The following is an 18,740-nucleotide window of genomic DNA, read 5'->3' as shown; positions in this document are numbered from 1 at the left end:
TGTTGTTGGGATGGTCGGAGGCAGGAGGTCATGTAAGGGCACGTAGAATAGGCCCAGAGTAGCTAACTGCTTGTTTGGATATTATTTGCAATGGGTTTTAGATTACTTCAGGCCAAGGAAATGTTGGGTTGCGATCTGCAGAAAGGCTAGACTGATAATATATTAGTTGTATATTGATTAGATGTTAAATTGTATTCAGGTGGTGGCCGTTAACTGGGGATTCACTTGTACTCTTAACATTCAGGAGCAGAATTAAACTGTGCTTTTTGGCTTTGGGGATGCATGTGTGCAATGTCCAGGTCTCTAAATAAAAGCTTATAAGTGTTTAAAGATCAAGCTTTGGGTTTTATCTTTCACTGTCTGGTTATCTAGTCCAGTATAACAAACAGGACCAGAATAAGATCCTTTTTTCAGTGTAGACACTGAACAAACTATTTGAAGATTCAAGCTATCTGAAGAGGTAGTCCTATTACCGTGCTGACCACATGCCCATTAGTTTGACAGTGGGACAGAGATGTCATAGAATCAAGAGTTTAAACAGTTTTGAAGAGCAACAGCACAGTAGAATTAAACTACATTTTTGCCTGGGGTTTATTTGTCTTGGGTACACTACTATGAAAAATCATGAATATAATATGCAGTGGAGCACTAGTTATGCTTTTATCATAATTGTATTCTTATTGCTGGGAGTCAAACAGCTTGTAGTTGTGGTGCTTGTCTTACACTCAAATATTCATAAATCTGGATTAACAGTGATGAGGTAGTGGTGGAAAGGATTCACAAAATAGAAGTGCCTGATTGTAGAAATTCTTAAAAGCAAGATTGACTGCAACAAATATGATTATTTTAAATGTACTTTTCCAGACTAGAGCATCCTCTTTATTTAATACACTTTTTAAAAAACAGCTTAAATATGGCTGAATAGCCAGATTATTCATGACACTTCAGCTTGCTGCTCATACCCCTCTAATCCCGTGTTAGCCGCCTTGCTGACTAAAACACGGGACGGAGCTATTGCGAACAATGGAATGGATTAGATCACTACATTACAACACAAGCAGTAGATCAATGAGTTTAAGCCCAGCAGTGGTTTTCATGCTGTTTTCCCCATTGAAAATGCAGCCATGTGCATGCCTTTGCTCGGAAACCGTTTAATTTTGTTGCCGATTGCTCTAGAATTAAACATCATGGACTGGGTTTTGCAATCAGCGGGCAATCAAAAGGGACCACCACTGTCCTCAGAATAAGCTAGTCACAAACCTAGTGATCTCAGAGGCATAGATTTGTATTTTCCCAACGTTACTTTACATTCGGCGCCAGGTCAAAGGGAGTTGAAGGTGCATAGCAGCAGTGATGTCATTAAACAGGACAGTCGGCCAATCAGATCATAGAATTTACAGTGCAGAAGGAGGCCATTCTGCCCATCGAGTCTGCACCGGCTCTTGGAAAGAGCACCCCACCCAAGGTCAACACCTCCACCCTATCCACATAACCCAGTAACCCCACCCAACACTAAGGGCAATTTTGGACACTAAGGGCAATTTATCATGGCCAATCCACCTAATCTGCACATGTTTGGATTGTGGGAGGAAACCGGAGCACCCGGAGGAAACCCACGCACACATGGGGAGGATGTGCAGACTCCGCACAGACAGTGACCCAAGCCGGGAATCGAACCTGGGACCCTGGAGCTGTGAAGCAATTGAGCTATCCACAATGCTACCGTGCTTACCAATAGAAGTATTGTCACACACTGAAAACTAGGAAGTAAAATGCCTTGAACCTCTTCACTTTTAATTTTTACATCTTGCACAGAGCAACATAAATGATTAGGATATATATGTGCGATTATGGGAGAGGATAAAATATCAAAATTTTAAAATGTTTTACTATTTTAAAACGGGCGGCATTGTGACACAGTGGTCAGCACTGATGCCTCACAGCGCCAGGGACCCGGCTTCAATTTCAGCCTTGGGTGACTGTCTGTGTGGAGTTTGCACGTTCTCCCCTTGACTGCGTGGGTTTCTTCCGGGTCCTCCGGTCTCCTCCCACAGTCCAAAGATATGCAAGTTAGGTGGATTGACCATGCTAAATTGTGCCTTTGTGTCCAAAAGGTTAGGTGGGATTACAGGGATAGGGTGAAAATGTGGGCCTAGGTTGGCTGCTCCTTCAGAGGGTCAGTGCAGACTCGATGGACCAAATAGCCTGATTCTGCACTGTAGGGATTCTATGATATGAAGGTTTTTAAAATCATAACGGAGAAATTTGATTTTCAACAAATATAAAATGATTCCTGTTTAGCAGTAATTATGAAGTTCGAATGCTGTTGACAACCGAGTTACACCTCATTCAACAAAAAGTGCAACAAAGTGTAACTTTTTCCAGGGATTTTACAGTGAGGCCTCCCCTCTTTGAGTTCTCTACCCGAAGGCAGGTCTGACCAAAGCATCACAAACTCGACCATGCTCAGGGCAAGAAAGGATGTCCTGAGTCAACCCCAGCCAGAACTGTGATTGAACCCCATGCATTTGGCACCAGTCTGATCCACATTGGGCATTCAGCCAACCGCCCCTCCCCAAGGAGTCCGAGCTACTGTGGCAACATACACAATTAGATGCATTTTGCAGCCTGTAGCTACGGATGGTGATAATACAAGTTTTGATTTCTTTCCATTACGTGGCTGGGCAGGAATCTGTTCTGCTATTGATGTTTGCTGGAAGGGTGATACTCAACCTGTTTGCCCATGTTACAAACCCTCCTTCCTTGGTGATCAAGTCCTGACTTGAACCCAGAGGTTCTTGCTCAGAGACAGGGATCATAGAATCCCTACAGTTCAGAAGGAGGCCATTTGGCCCATCGAGTCTGCACTAACCCTTCAAACGAGCACCCTACCCAGGCTCAATCCCCTGATCTAGTCCTGCGACACCACTGGCAGGGTCAATTTATCATGGTCATTCCACCTAACCTGCACATCTTTGGACTGTGGGATGAAACCTGAGAACCTGGAGGAAACCCACGCAGACATGGGGAGAACCTACAAACTCAACACAGGCAGTCACCTAAGGCTGGAAATGAACCGGGTCCCTGGCGATGTGAGGCAGCAGTGATAACCACTGTGCCACCATGTCACCCGATGTCAAACCATGACGCCACAAGACCTCCCATGCAGTGGAACAAATGGTGTAAAACTAGAGGTTTTCACCAGTTCATTGTTTCGGGATTGTCTCTGGGTGAACCGCAATAGCACACCTTATGGGAGAGCTTAGAATCACTGACTGCAGCTTCTGGATTTCCGCCTTTAACTACACAAGTGACGATTCTAGAGGTTTCTGTCCATTTCAAAGGAGTAAAGATGGTGAACACAGTTTGCCTCATCACAGGGCTTTCTGAGCTGCTTATGGACAATGGAAATGACATTGACTAAAGATGCAAAATGCTGGATATTAAGTTAAGAGATTTTCACAATTCTCCTTTGAGGCAGGGTGACAATTTGGAGAGAATATGTAAGTTCAATGGCATTTACAGCAGTGTACACAGTCTGCTGGAAGAGTGGGCTCGTTGAAGGGAGTAGCACCAGAATGTTCCGGCTTGCCGAAATAAAGACCGAAAATCACATTCCCGAATTCACATGCCCTTTAATAAGCTCCCTGCAGAACGCAAATGGTCTAGTAACGGGGGGCAAGGAAGTTTCCCGTTCCTTTCCTCTTGCTGGCCCTTTGAGGAGGCATGGTATTCAAAATGTTCTTGCACCAGGTCCAAGTCCTGATCCCGCTGGCACTTGAAGGTTGGCCACAGGATCTGATGGTTGATACTTGATGGTTTATCAATTACCTGGAAATAAATTACTATCCTCTCCTTATATAATCAGAAATAGGCTCCTATTTATAGTGTTTTACACAAGTGTCGGACTTTTCAAAGTTCTTTACAGCCTACGAAGCACTTCCTGGATTGCCCTTACTGTTGTATTGTAGAAACTACAGCACCCAGGTTGTGCACTTAAAGCTCTCAAAAACAGCAAAGTGATGATGGCCAAAAAAATCTGCTTTTAGTGAAGTTGATTGAGCAATAAATAGTTGGTCGAACATCAGCGATAACGTCCCCGTTCTTCTTCAAAAAAGTGCGATGGGAATGCTTGCATCCTCCCCTGAGGATAGAAGGGCCTCATCTAAAAGACGGTGGGCGGTATTTACCGGCTGTTCACACCGGCGGGATATTCCGGTCCCACCGATGGCTTTTCCCGGTAATGAGGGGTCCATTTAGTGGGAAATCCCGTTGACAGTGGTGGGACCAGAAGATCCCTCTGGTGGGCTGCCCCCGCCCCCGAAAAACACGTGGCGGGTTGCGCAGGAAATTCCGCCCAGTGTCTCTGGTGCAGCACTCCCTCAGTAGTACACTGCAGTGTTAACCTTGATCTGTGTGCTTGGAGTGGAACTTGAACCTGAACCCTTGTGACCCAGAGGCATGGGTATTATCAACTGACGCTGATACATCATATACCATATAGACAGTCTGAAAAGGGCGTCTCCACTGTACTCTCTGTAAAATGGTTCATAAATCTGATGTTCTTGTTGCCAGTTCAATCGCTACCAGCCCCTTGCAGAGAGAATTTGTTACTTCAAATAGAGCCATACTTAAATATTGTGCTCCTCTTGAGAGGCTAATATTGCAGACCTTAAAGGCGGTCTGCACTGAAATGCATTGCATAAATCTATATCATTTTACAGGCTGCAAAGCAAAGTTTTTTCTAGTATATAAAAAAACACAACCTATTTTGTTAACCACAACGGAAACGTGTATGTTCGTTGGCTAAAAATAGGTTTCATACTTCCGAACTTAACACAAATATACAGTCAATAAAGGTGATTTCTCTGTGCTTCTGGCTATCAATAGATTGTAAAAAGGACAGTTGTTTTGTGATTAAAAGAAAAAATAGTTCATATCATGACAACTTTATGAAACGACTAATCTAATAAACACCTTGTAAAATTACTCTGGAGAAAAACTGGGGCTGGATTCTCCATTCTGGAGACTAAATCACCACGCTGGCGTGAAAATGGTGGTGTTTTACGCCAGGACAACTGGCGTAAAACAGCCACCGATACCATGTTTTGCTGGGGGCTAGCATGGAGGCAGCGTAGAGCTCGTAGCTCTAGCTGCCGATACGGCTCCCAGCACTTCCGGTTCAAAGGGCGCGCATGCGCACGACAAGGCCTGCAGCGGCCACGCCGTGCTCCATGGCGGACTCAGCTCGCGGGCCTGTTACGCAAAATAGTGCCCCCATTGGCCGCTTGCGCACGCCGGACCATCTGCCCCCATTGCCCCCAGCCCTGATGAAGCTCCCCCCGCCCGCCGATCGGCCCTCCCCCGACTGTGAGTCCGAGCCGCCACGCGAACTTCCTGGATAGTGTGAGCGCATGTAACCCATGACGTCGGGAACTCGGATGGTCGGGGACGGAACATCGCGGGGCGGGCCTGAGGTGATGGATAATTGGGCAAAGAATTCAAAAACCAGCTCTGCTTCTGATTTTGGTGGCAAAACAGATACTCCACCCAATCGCCGAATTCGATTTTGTCGTTGGGGCGCGGAGAATCCAGCCCCTGGTCTTCGATTACAGATTGTTAGAACAGAGCCAGGAGGGTTTAAAACTGTGGATAATTGGTCTTCAACTTTACACGGAAATATTTATCAGTCTAGAAATTAAATTTGGTTGCTCATCTCTAAACAGACAGTAATAGAACTTCACTGCTCCAGTCTTTTGTGCATTCGTAGGAAGTGTGTCATCATTGCCCTTCCCTAATTGCTTTTGAGACGATGGACTGTCTTGAACTGCAGAGCAGCAGCGTTCCTGCCCTAAAGAGCAATAGAGAACTAGAAGAGTTTTTATGACAATGTGATAATTTTGTGGTTTTCATCACCAATACTAGTTTGGTATTTTTAATTTATTGAATTAGCCAAATTTAAATTTCGTATCGGCTGTGGTGGGATTTGAACTCAAGCCTGCTCATCGTCTGTCCAGAACTCTGGATTATTAGCCCAGCAACATGATGACTAAACTACCATACCTGGACTCGGGCATATAATACAGGACAATGCTTGGGTTATCCCTCTTACTGTCTTATTAGGTCTTAGGAACCTGTGCTTCTCAGCCCCAAGGGCCGGCACTCTGAGCACTTTTCCTTGGCATCACAGCTGTTGCTGTCACAGAGGTAACGTTTGAATATTTGTGTGCCGTTCTGGAATCCACATTATGGGAAGGATATGATAGCACTAGAAAGGATGCAGAGGAGATTTACCAGGATGTTGCCTGGGCTGGACAGTTACAGCTGGGAAGAGAGATTGGATAGACTGGGGTTGTTTTCCTTGGAACAGAGGTGACTGAGGGGGGACATGAATGAAGTGCATAAAATGATGAGGGGCATAGATAGGAAGAAACTTTCCCCCTTGGTGGAGGGATCAATGACCAGGGGGCATAGATTTAAGGTAAGGGGCAGGAGGTTTACAGAGGATGTGAAGAAAAACATTTTCACCCAGAGGGTGGTGGGAGCCTGGAACTCACTGCCTGAAAGGGTGGTGGAGGCAGAGACCCTCATAACATTTAAGCATACAAGGCCATGGGCCATGTGCTGAAAAATGGGGGGTAGAATAGTTAGGTGTTTGTTATTGACTGGCGCAGACATGATGGGCTGAAGAGCCTTCCCTGTGCTGTGGATCTCCATGGCTACGATTTTAAAAGATAAACTCCAAATCTACTGGCATTGCAGATTATTAATGGTACATCCGTTGGCAGAAATTTTAGAAACACTGATGAAACAGTTGCTGCCTCAGGAACTCAGTGTTTTATCTGCATGTATGAGAAATGCTTCAGGGCGTAGATTGGTGTTCTCAGTATTACTGTCTGGCTGCCTGGGAAACACTGCAAAGCAGCCAGTGCAGCTTCCAGTTTGAGAACTATGACGCGCGAGCAGGATATAACACTTGGTAAAGAGTTAAAGGGCATGGTGATCTTATCAATGCTTTCTGTATTTCACCAGCACCAAAATTGTTTCAATGGGTTCCAAAAGTTGGATATCGGCCTGGAGGGAGTGGTGCTTGTCATATTGTTATGATGATGTAACTGCACCAATCACTCATAAGGGAATGGACAAATGTGCTGTGGTTCATTTATTTAAGCAAGGCACATGAAAACAGCTAAAACACAAGTAGAAACCTTGAAGACATTTTTATCAGGCCAAAAGTAGTCTTGTGTTCGTGGACATGCTGAATTAAATCAGGCCGTCTTTCAATTATGGTTTCCACAGTTTCTGTAGCGTGGAAGCTTTCATCATTTCAACTTGTAGCCTCTAGCATTTGTGTTGAACACTATAACCAAACAGTTGACAGATTAGGCGCCAGAAAGACTTCATGCAAATGGAAAATAGACCTGATATAATCCTTTCTCAAAGCGAAGGGGGCACTGTCAGGGACCCGTTGACCTTAATTACACTCTCTGCGGTGGCGTACAGAAGTTGGATCTGCGTGACAATATACGACCCAATCCTGAATGTCTAAAGAGTCCCAAATAAATATTCGTGATCCATCCTGTCGAACGCCTTCTAATAGTTGAGAGGAAAAAAAAGCGCTGGACAGACCTGCCGTCTGGGAATAATAGACCATGTCCCAGACCAAATTGGTGTTATCACAGATGCTCCAGTGCGGGGCTGGCTGTCAAACTGATTAAGGTGGATTATGTTGTCCAGCATGGGTCTAAGGCACAAAGCCATTGCACTGGCAAAGGTTTTATACCCTGTGCTGAGGAAAGAGATCAGACGGCAGTTCTTCAGAAGGTGGGTGCCTCCTCTCATGGGAAGTAGGGCAATAACTGCCCTGCGCGATAAGAAGGACATCTGTCCGTTCACACTACTCACCCCCAGGACCCACACATGCCTGTTCCCCAGGACATTCCAGATCGCTCTGAAGAACGTAACAGTCAGCCCATTCAAACCCAGGGTTTTGCCACTGAAGTGGCTGTCAAGTGCACTGTTCTACTCCTGCAGGGTTATCGGGTATCATGCTTGTCCTCCCACAAAACTCTGCGAGCATCCTCGCTGGATTGTCTGCAGAGAACAGTAATAGGCTCATGTTTGAGCTCCTAATCCCTCCGGATCCGAGTCAAGTTATCAGTCATCAGCCAGCAGCACAAGAAGCTGCTGCTGGACCTCGTGGCTTTTTCCCTGCGAGTAGAAGAAGGGGGATCTGTGGTCCCAGTACTTAGGAGCTGGATCCCCAATCTGAAGCTTGCGTCTCAGAAGCCAACCAGTTGGAGGTCCTTAAACACGGCCTTCTCTTTGTACACTAACAGCAGAACTGGTCTTCAGCGGGATGACTGGTACTTGACTCCAGGTCGAGCACCTCTTTCTGCAACTGCCAGATTTCTGCCTCTGTTGGCCCCTTTGCATACTCCTGACAGTCATGTGACTCATGCCCACACTCTGCCATAACCTCAAGGAGGGAAAGCCTCCCTGCTTCGCCAATCAGCCCAGAAGTGACGGAACCACTTTTCCTCCAGGAACAGGTTGTTAAAGTGCCGGTATGTGGACTGCATCCGAGTGCAGAATGGTAGCATCTCCACCCACACCAGAAGGGAGTCCAAGCATGGCACCTGTTTGGAGGGGACTGAAGGCCAGCCACAAACCAAAAGTCCTTGTAATGTATGCGTTCAGGCTAGAGAGTGAATGGGCCCTCCAGCACCTCCTCCCGGGCGAGGTCAAAAAAAGCCTGGTATCAGAAGGAGGCTAAGCTGAGGCTGAGCAGGAATTGGCACAACCCCAAACCTGACCTCCCAATGTGTTGCCAATATGGGAGGAGGAGCTCAAAGAGGATTAAAGTCGGGACGTTAGATAATGTTCCCTTCTGTGTTATGACCTCAAGCGGGTTGACCGCCAAAAATGTCCCACCCACAGTTAGCCTCTTGACCAGGGTCAGATGCAATGCCCACTTGGTCCTCAGGAAAAACACTCCCCTGCCATCCATACGTGAGGCTGTGACTATGGCTGAGGGGCCGATCCCAGCCATAGCTTTTATCAATCTCCAGGGTCATTTAGTGATAGGTGTAGCACTTTATCCTGAGACTTTTTGTGACCAGACGGAACAGTAATGAGGTCACAGGAGCAATGGTAACTGCAGAATCAGCTTCTCCCGTGTATATTTTTGTCTGGGGTCCCACCACTGGTGATGGTGTTGCTACAATGGGAACCCTGGAAGAACCAGCAACCAGCCATGGTGTTTTTGCCATGGGGGCATAACCTACACCCACCCCAAACTCTTGTGTTAGTTGACAGTATCATACACTGAAAGGAGTGGGGTGGGCGGTGCTGAGTAAGGAAGAGGGGAAAGAAAGAAAGAAGGAAATGAGCAGGGCTACATGGAAAGCATGCAGGATGGGTGCACGTCACTAGTGAGAGGTGGTGGGGGTGAGTCTATCTTGTGGTTGCTGTACGGGATGGGGAGCGGGGGAGGGTGGCTGGAGGAAGGTGTCTTCAATGGACAGCTGGTATTGCCTAGCACACAGATACTCTCCTGGCACACAGATGTTCTCCTTCTTTTCTTCACCAGACAGCACCAACTAACTGGAAATAAGTACAAGGGAGGGAGTGGGTGGAAGTAGGGTCTTACACACATACACATGCCTCCCTCCTCTCTCAAGCCTTATAAATTATCTTCTTTACCTCCCCCTTCAAAGCATACACAGACCCCCCACAAAAAGTCCAGATACCCATCTCTGGTTGTTATAATTGTAAAGTCTTCTTTCTCCCAGTCTCCCAGCTCCTCCCTCTCCCCTCCAACATCTCAGCCCTGTAGGCCTCAGGCCCCTGCAACTCCAGCAGCAGCAGGCTCTGAATTAGGCAACAGAAGGGGTTCTAGCACCCTGAGTCCAAGGTAGACTTCAAACAAAGTAGAGTAGTAGACACTTATAATTCCTTCCACCAAACAAGTATGTCCTCCCCGTTTCTATGTGGGTTTCCCCACAGATGTGCAGGTTTGGTGGATTGGCCACACTAAATTACCCCTTAGTGTCCAAAGGTTGGTTATGGTTATGGGGATAGGGCAGGATTGTGCGCCTAGGTTGGGTGGTCTGTCAGAGGGTGGGTGCAGGCTCGATGGGCCGAATGGCCTTCTTCTGCAATCTATGATTCAGTGAAACAGTAACAGGCTTCCTGCAAAGCTGTGTGTGTTCTGCTCAAAACAAAAGTGAAACTAAGACTGGATCACATGACACACACGTCCCTTCACCTGATGTTTTGCTGCAACCTCTGAAAGGCACATCACAGCACTGCCAAAACTCATTGTGAAACTAAAATGTGAGGTACAGTTAATTGTTTTTAGAAATCTAAAGGAAGCTGCAATGATAAAGTTAGAAGACTGGGCTAAAATGTGGCAGATTGAATTCGGTGTCAGCAAGTGTGAGGTTAGATTGTTAACAACACAGTGCACAGCCTTTGAATGGAAGTAAGCCTGATATTGTAGAAAAGTAGAGGGATTTGCAAATGCAGTGGTTAGGGTGCTGTATTTGTATTGCCATTTTAATCCACGGTTGAAGCTGAAAGTCTCCTTTCAACATTGGGTTTAACAATGTAAAATGATTAAGTCCAGCATTAGCACTGCTCACTCTGCACAATATTGTCCATAATTTGACAATGTATTTCAGAGAGAGTGCACAATTTCTAGCGTAGATAGTGGAAACATTTCCATTTGAGTGTGATTTGGGTTGCCCTTCTGAGGATGGCGCAATATTAAATTGGGTGGAATTAGCATAGTGGAGGGCAGGAAAGCTGGTTGTGTTACCATTGGGCAGCAGCGTAGATTTTCATGCTCTCATGCATGTAAGCAGACATTTGAAGAGATGGTGATGTCTGGATGTCGCTCTCCCATGAGATAGTCAAGCGCTAATCATTGATAAATGTTTTTAATTTTAGAGCTGTCTTGCTAAGCTACTGTCATGCCGTCGTGAGTGTATGAGTGAGCAAAATAACGTTTCAAGCCTCTTGAAGGATGCCAATAACACTGACTTATTGGTGTCATGTTTGAAAGGATTACATTATGTGCAATTGTTTAAGAGTGTGTGCTCTTAAGAGAGTTAAGCACAGTCCACAGTGGCAACATGGTCCCTAGGCTACTATACCTTCCAAGGATGACTCCATTGTTAAGGTTGAAAATGACTTATGCTTCCTTTGTGATCATTGTGAGGCTGTTGAAGTTTTGTGCTGTGTTGAAGATGTCAGTGAAGGTGTTGTGCCTCCTGCATTGAAGCATGAAGAGAACTATGCTCACAATATGCTCACAACCGTCTTACGATCCTGGTAGCTTTGAGGTCACAGGCGCGACTGCTGGGTCATGCCCATAGAATGGTATCCACATGTATCTCATCTAAATCCTCAGCCTCTTCAAATTCATCCCGATCAATGTCGTCCTCTTCCGACAAGACGTTTAGCTCCTCTATGACTCCCTTATGCAACACATCCTCGCTTTGCAGTGCTAAGTTGTGAAGCATGCAGCAAACAACAATGATGCAAGGATACTCTCTGCGATGAATCTTAGAATGCCCCACCTCACCGATCCAAATACATGAAACGCATCTTTAAAAGGCCATTAGCCAGCTCTATTAAGGACCTTGTGGCTGAATGTGCAGCATTGTATCTCTCCTCAGATGTACTCTGTGGAGGGTGACCAGGCGCCATTAGCTGCAGCTTTCAGGGGTACCCCTTATCATTGAGGAGCCATCCCTCTAAGTGCCAAGCTCCCTCTAAAATCTCTGGCAGCTGGGACTCACTCACAATGTATGAGTCATGTGAGTTCCCTGGGTACATACTTTATTTGCCTTTCTGATCACAAAGTAGTTGGATGTTTAGAGAGCAAAATCCTTTTCTATTAATGTATTTCACAGGCTGCTGCCAAGGATCTGTCAAAGTCACGTGTGCATTCAATGGCACCTTGGTCATGCGGAAAGCTCTGGCAGCCTGGCTTGTGTCATCCATATAGAACTGCATGTATGGTGAACTTTATTGGAAAGAGGAACATGTTGTGCATCTGTATGGTGACAATTGTGAGATTTTGCAAAGATCCCCAGTAGAGAACTGAAAGAATCCACCAGCAAAAATGTTCAGTCCGCAGAAACCTTCAGAACAACCAGCATTGGATGTCCTCCCAAGTCCATGTAGTGAGAGTTCCTCATGGAGAATATGGCAAATATGAGCTATCAGATCTCCAGACATATGAAGGTGCCTGCGGAATTGTCTTTCACTCATCTCTATGTATGACCTGCATTTACGCTGGACACATGGTTACTTCAAACATCTCCATGGATTTGGCTCTTAGCTCATTGACAGCTGGGTCTTCTTGGAGCCCTGCTGGCTCTTGTTTTTTAGAGTGATGTTCTTCTCCAATCTGTGCAAAGTAATTACAAGCCTTTCTCCTTTTCGAATCAAAGCTATCAAGAAGGCAGTGTGGCCTGCAACCTACATTCTTCACTCCTCCTTGTGTCTATGAACAGATGCAATTGAGCGATCAGTGGTAGTTCCTGTGTAATGGTTTCCCCTCCCCATATACAGGGCAGGAATGCAGTCTCCAGCCCTTACTTTGCCCTCAGTGTGTACATGGCATTCCAAAGCCACCCATTGCAGGATGAGATAATCCTGGAGGATGACATATGGTTGACCTCTCCCCTCAGACGTAACTGCGCATTCACAATGAGTGTCTTAATTAGGGTCAAAAGACCCAAGTTCAAGCAGCCACAGTCAGCTTTGTGTTGGTTGTCCCCCAGTGGCCTTGACAATAACAATCAATACCCAACCCTTGCCCTTAAGTCTTGACTGCAAGTGTGGTGCCTTGAATGCCGTGAATGTTTGTAGGGTTCATGCAACTGCACACATGGCCATCGATGTTTTGACCGTACATTCATTTTTGCATGCTTCTGTAAGGATCAGATGCCAATTAAGACCATATGTACCGCAGCACCTAAACGTAATGGTTTCTTGTCTGAATGCTCATCATCATTTTTTTTTCATTCATACCTGGGATGTGGCTGTCACCAGCTAGGCAAGCATTTGTTGCCCATCCCTAATTGCCTCCTCCCTTGGACTGAGTGGCTTGCTGGGCCATTTAAAAGTCAACTACATTGATGTGGGTGCAGAATGGCACCAGGGAAGGATGGCAGGTTTCCGTCTCTAAAGGACAATAATGAACCAGATGGGTTTTTCGACAATCAACAGTGGTTTCACGGTCATCATTAGACTTTTCATTCCAGATTTTTGCTGAATTCAAATTTCACTATCTGCTACAGAGTTCTGCTATCCTGGTTCTCTGGATTCCTTTTCCAGTGACAATACCGCTACACCACCACCTCATTCATTGTACATTAAACCCTCGAGTCCAGCACTCCGCTGAGTCATGCTCTCCATATTGAGCTCAAAAATGGTGTTGCTGATCTTTGTCTGGGAGACCAGCTTCCAACCTCCAGCCTGTTGCCCTCCCATCACTATTCTGCCTCCCCTTGTTACCCTTGAACCCATCATTACCATGTGGATATTCCTGTTCTTCTCCAGAACCCTGTAATATAGCTGTCCCCATTCCATTGACAACTTGACCCCTCCCCTTCTCAAGGCCACATCGATTCTGACTTCTTGGGACCCCCCCCCCCCATCAACCATGAGGCCTTACAAAACATCAGGATGCAGATGCATCCTCTTTTTTAAAAAATTTTTAGATTAGCCAATTATTTTTTCCAATTAAGGGGCAATTTAGCGTGGTCAATCCACCTACCCTGCACATTTTTGGGTTGTGGGGGCGAAACCCACACAGACACGGGGAGAATGTGCAAACGCCACACGGACAGTGACCCAGAGCCGGGATCGAACCTGGGACCTCAGCGCCGTGAGGCGGTTGTGCTAACCACTAGGCCACCGTGCTGCCCTAGCAGATGCCTCCTCTGACAGTGACTGTGCCATCTGCCTCACAGTACTATGACACAAAATACTGAGACGCTATAGTGCCTTAGGCAACTGACCACTCACTGCACCCAAATTGTCCACAGCCATCACCCCCCAGAGAGGCTTCCCCTGCCCAAGAATGGGACCAAGATATGCATGCTACCCAAAGCCCTCTAAGATGGCCCGCACAGCCCTAGGATAGCCTGTTCAATGTGCCCCGGACAGCCTGACCTTGGCCCAGGACAGTATTTGACTCTTTCTTGGACAGTCTTATAACTCTTGTCCCAAGACAGTCTTTCACTCTGTTCCTTCCCGCCCTCACCCACCCACCCCAGCCTGTCTTCATCTCCCCTCTCCCCTTGGGCATTGTCCCCGGTGTGCAGCCATGGTGCAGCTTGTGATACAGCACCCAAACTCCCGCAGCAACACTCTCAAGGGTGGGTGAAAGCAACGTCTACTGATCTTGGTGTCATTGATAAATTGATGCTCACCAGGTGCACGCCACTTATACACAGTCAGGAAACAGACTTTTCTAATTATCCGTTGGAGGGGCACTTAATTTGGAGGGAGAACGTAATTTTGGTGAATTAGCCTTTGAATGATATGTGAATGAATGCAAAAGTGATTCCCGACACAGATCAGTGGGAAATTCGACCTGCCATCGGTGCCAGGAGAACAAAATTCCAAACTCATTTCCTGCTGGTAGGAAACTTTTTGTCCATGATGCCAAATTTGGTACTCCTGCCCGCTGTGATTCCCACCTATGATGGGAGCGGAACTTTCTGCCCATTGTTAGAAGTTTCAAATGTAACTTAGAGGCATTGTGACAAAAGTGGAAATTGCATTCATTTCTCTCTTCTCCCTTTTCTTTCCCATGCTATACTTTTGCTTTCTGTACATGATTCGGCATTGAATTCGAAATTCTAACTAACTTCAGTCTCTACTTGTCATTCTCCAATCAGATTGGTTGTACAGATACATAGTTACTTGTCCTGATCACATAGGTCCCAGATACCCTGTGGAGTGCACTGCGCTGTTGTGGATTTTTCATTACCACACTTTCCATAGGAAGTGGAATGATTGGCTGGCAAGGTTCATTAATTGCCGAGAGCAAAATGCAGTCCATTGAATTTCTAACCCTAAGTGGACGCAACCAAGCATGTGGGGAAATACAATATTGTTCTTTTTAAAATTCATTCATGGGATGTGGTTATTGGTGGCTAGGCCGGCACTTATTGTCTGTTGGTAACCTCCCTCAGGAAGGTGGTGTTGAGCTGCCTTCTTGAGGCGCTGCAGTCCATGTGGTGTTGCTACTCCCACAGTGCTGTTTCAGAGGGAATTCCAGGATTTAATTGACTGATTGATTATTTATTGTCACATGTACCAAAGTACGGTGAAAAATATTTTTCTGTGGCCAAGGAAACATACACATACACAAAAAGAATAATCGACAAAATACATTGACAAATAAGTAATAGGTTACAGTGCAGAACAAGGGCCAAAACAAAGCAAATACGACATGAGCAAGAGCAGTATAGGGCATTGTGAATAGTGCTCTTACAAAGAACAGATCAGTCTGAGGGAGAGTCGTTGAGGAGTATAGTAGCTGTAGGCAGAAGCTGTTCTTATGTCTGGATGTGCGAGTCTTCAGACTTCTGTATCTTCTGCCTGATGGAAGGGTCTAGAAGAGGTCAAAATCAGGGTACGAAGGGTCTCTGACAATGCTGTCTGCCTTCCTGAGGCAGCAAGAGGTAAAGACAGAATCAATGGGAGGGTGGCAAACTTGTGCGATGCGTTGGGCTGAGTTCACCACATTGCTGTTTCTTGCAATCTTGGACCGAGCAGTTGCCATACCAAGCTGTAATGCAGCTGGATAGGATGCTCTCTATGGCACATTTTGACCCTGTGACAGTGAAGGAATGGTGTTTATTTCCAAGTCAGGATGGTGAGTGACTTGGTGGAGATCTTCCAAGTGATGGTGTTACCATACGTCTGCTGCCCTGATCCTTCTAAATGGTATGTGTTTGGATGGTGCTGTCACAGGATCCTTGGTGAGTTCTTGCAGTGCATCTCATAGTTGCTACACAAGGCTGCTACTGTGCATCAGTGGTGGAGGGAGTGAATGTTTGTGGAAGGGGTGCCAATCAACGGGCTGCTTTGTACTGAATGATGTTGAGATTCTAGAGTGTTGTTGGAGCTGCACTCATCCCAGGCAAGTTGGGAGTATTTCATTACAATTTTGACTTGTGCCTTGCAAATGGTGAACAGGCTTTGGGGAGTAAGAAGATGAGTTATTTGCCACAGGATTCCCAGCCTCTGACCCTGCTCTTGTAGCCGCAGTATTTATATGGCTAATCCAGTTCAGTTTGTGATCAATGGTAACCCCCAGGATGTTGATTGTGGGGGATTTAATGATGATAATGCCATTGAATACCAAGGGGAAATCGTTAGATTCTCTCTTGATGGAGATGGTCATTGCCTGGAACCTTTGTGGCCCAAGCGTTACTTGCCATTTATCAGTCCAAGCCTTGATATTGTGCAGGTTTGCTGCATTTGGACATGGACTGCTTTGGTATCTGAGGAGTCGTAAATGGTGCCGAACATTGTGCAATCATCAGCGAACATCCCCACTTCTGACCGTGGAAGGTCACTGATGAAGCAGCTGAGGATACTATAATAATAATCGCTTATTGTCACAAGTGGGCTTCAATGAAGTTACTGTTAAAAGCCCCAAGTCGCCACATTCCGGCGCCTGTTCGGGGAGGCCAGTACGGGAATTGAACCCGCGCTGCTGCCTTGCTCTGTATTACAAGCCAGCTGTTTAGTCCAGTGTGCTAAACCAGCCCCTTAGTTGGGCCCAGGATGCTACCCTGAGAAACTGCTTCAGTAATATCCTTGAACAGAGAAGATTGATCTCCAGCAACCACAACCATCTTCCTTTGTGCCATGTATGACTCCAACCAGTTGAATGTTTTCCCTTGATTCTCATTGATTCCAGTTTAATAAGGCTCCTTGATGCCATACTCTATCAAATGCTGCCTTGATGTCAAGGGCAGTCACTTTCACTTCACCTAACACTACTTTCCTTTTGGTGTTGTAATACTTTCTCTTTTTCTCTCTCTCTCAACAGGTGACTCACAATACAACTCATAAAGTAATGGTGGTTAAAATTCACAAGCAGGATGTTGACCAGGAAGCCATTGTACGGGAGATCAGCCTTCTCCAGAAACTCTCTCATCCTAACATAGTCAGGTAAAAGTCTGGTATTTTAATTCCTATTAATTGTTCCAAAAGTTATTTTTTGAGAGTGCATTAAATAACAATAGTTATAAAATTAAATGACAACCACCATGGTAGCTATGCAAAATGCCCGAAAATCAGCCATGCTTTTTCTTGTTCTGAGAATGTGGGTGACAGTGGCAATTGTGTGAATAGCAATTTTTATTTTCGAACGGAGTAGCTTGTTGGTCAACTTATGAATATATTAAGGGCCAACAGTGAAGTAAGAGTCTACAGTCACCTGAAGCCCATACTGGGTATGGATTAGCAGAATCCCTTCCATGAAAGGACATTATTGAACTAGGAACATTTTGACTTCAAACAAAAAACAGCCTTAAGGACACAAATTACTAAATGTATTGAATTTGTTTTCAAAATTTACCAGTCCTGTAGCAGAACTAGTGCACTGACTTACCCACAGTATCTTTATGTGAATATTCATCTGTACATATTTATATATCCTGCATCAAATCTTTGGGCCAGAAATCCCCCCCCCCCCCCCCCCTCCTCCTAGGCCGGGGTGGGGGGAGCATAGAATTGCATGAACGGAATTCCTTCCGCGATCCTGCTTGCTCTGACCTATTTTAAGCTAGGGCGGTCAAAGCCTGGGCCTGGAAAAGTAGGATGCCCACCCATGCCTCTCTTTAGGCCCTTAAGGGCAGAAGTCCAGCCTTCTTCTAATCAACGCTCAATTGAGCATGAAATGGCAATGGGCCTGTCAAAGTCAGCGGGGATGCGTTCCCTGCCGATTCACAGGATGGTGGATGCCGAGCGCGGGTCATCCTGTAAATTCAGGCCATGTATTTCACATCTCAAAACTATAAACAAAAGAAGGCTAATTATTTTCTGTGGCATTGCTGATCTTCAGTCTGGCCTACTGTATGGGCAGGGATTGAGGATTTCTGATTAGCTGCTAGTTCACAGTAAATTCCTTTAGCTCTTGCCCTATAATTAATAGGCCTAAGAATTAGATCACTTCTGATCAGGGTTTATTACGCATTTGTCACTTTCATGGCACAGGATAAAACCTGAAGTACATAAAAGCACAATTTACAGCAGCAATGGAATTAGAAATCATTGAAGGCGAATAACTGAAGGAACAAATCTTTTCCATTTAGATGCAACTTTGACCTTTGCTACTGCATTTTCTATTATTTGGAACTTTGCCTTTCATCCCAAAATGCTTCTATACAGGAAGAAAGATATTTAGAAATTAAAAGAAAATAAAACCAGCGAAAAGACTTCATGTTATGTGAGGGTTGATTTTCAACTTCTTTCCCAGGCGTAAATCTGTTGCTGTGAATTGATACCCTCATTCCTCCCTCGAACACACAATTTTTGTTTCAAGCCCTATAACGTCTAAGATAAATGGGCCGATGTCTCAGTTAAACGAATGGATGGGGAGGAATGTCGCACAAAGGCATCAGGGCAGATTTTGCTCTCTTATTGTTAGGGTGTTAAGGGCCATACAGATAGAGAACAAGTTTGCTCTGGTTTTA

The 18,740-nt window shown here is 45.6% G+C and overlaps 1 protein-coding gene across 5 annotated transcripts in view; it reads left to right on the top strand.

Annotated features, from left to right (window-relative positions):
• The window catches only part of LOC119955597 (dual specificity testis-specific protein kinase 2-like), a 129,051-nt gene that overhangs the window by 69,075 nt on the left and 41,236 nt on the right, over positions 1-18,740 (top strand). For all 5 annotated transcript variants that reach the window (XM_038781967.1, XM_038781966.1, XM_038781965.1 and 2 more), the window contains one exon: positions 17,093-17,214. In XM_038781967.1, coding sequence (XP_038637895.1) covers positions 17,093-17,214 — 122 coding nt within the window. The remainder of the gene's footprint in view (positions 1-17,092; positions 17,215-18,740) is intronic.

This window comes from Scyliorhinus canicula, chromosome 21 (assembly GCF_902713615.1).
Source record: "Scyliorhinus canicula chromosome 21, sScyCan1.1, whole genome shotgun sequence".
Lineage (NCBI taxonomy): Eukaryota > Metazoa > Chordata > Chondrichthyes > Carcharhiniformes > Scyliorhinidae > Scyliorhinus > Scyliorhinus canicula.
This window is presented reverse-complemented; position numbering and strand designations above follow the sequence as displayed.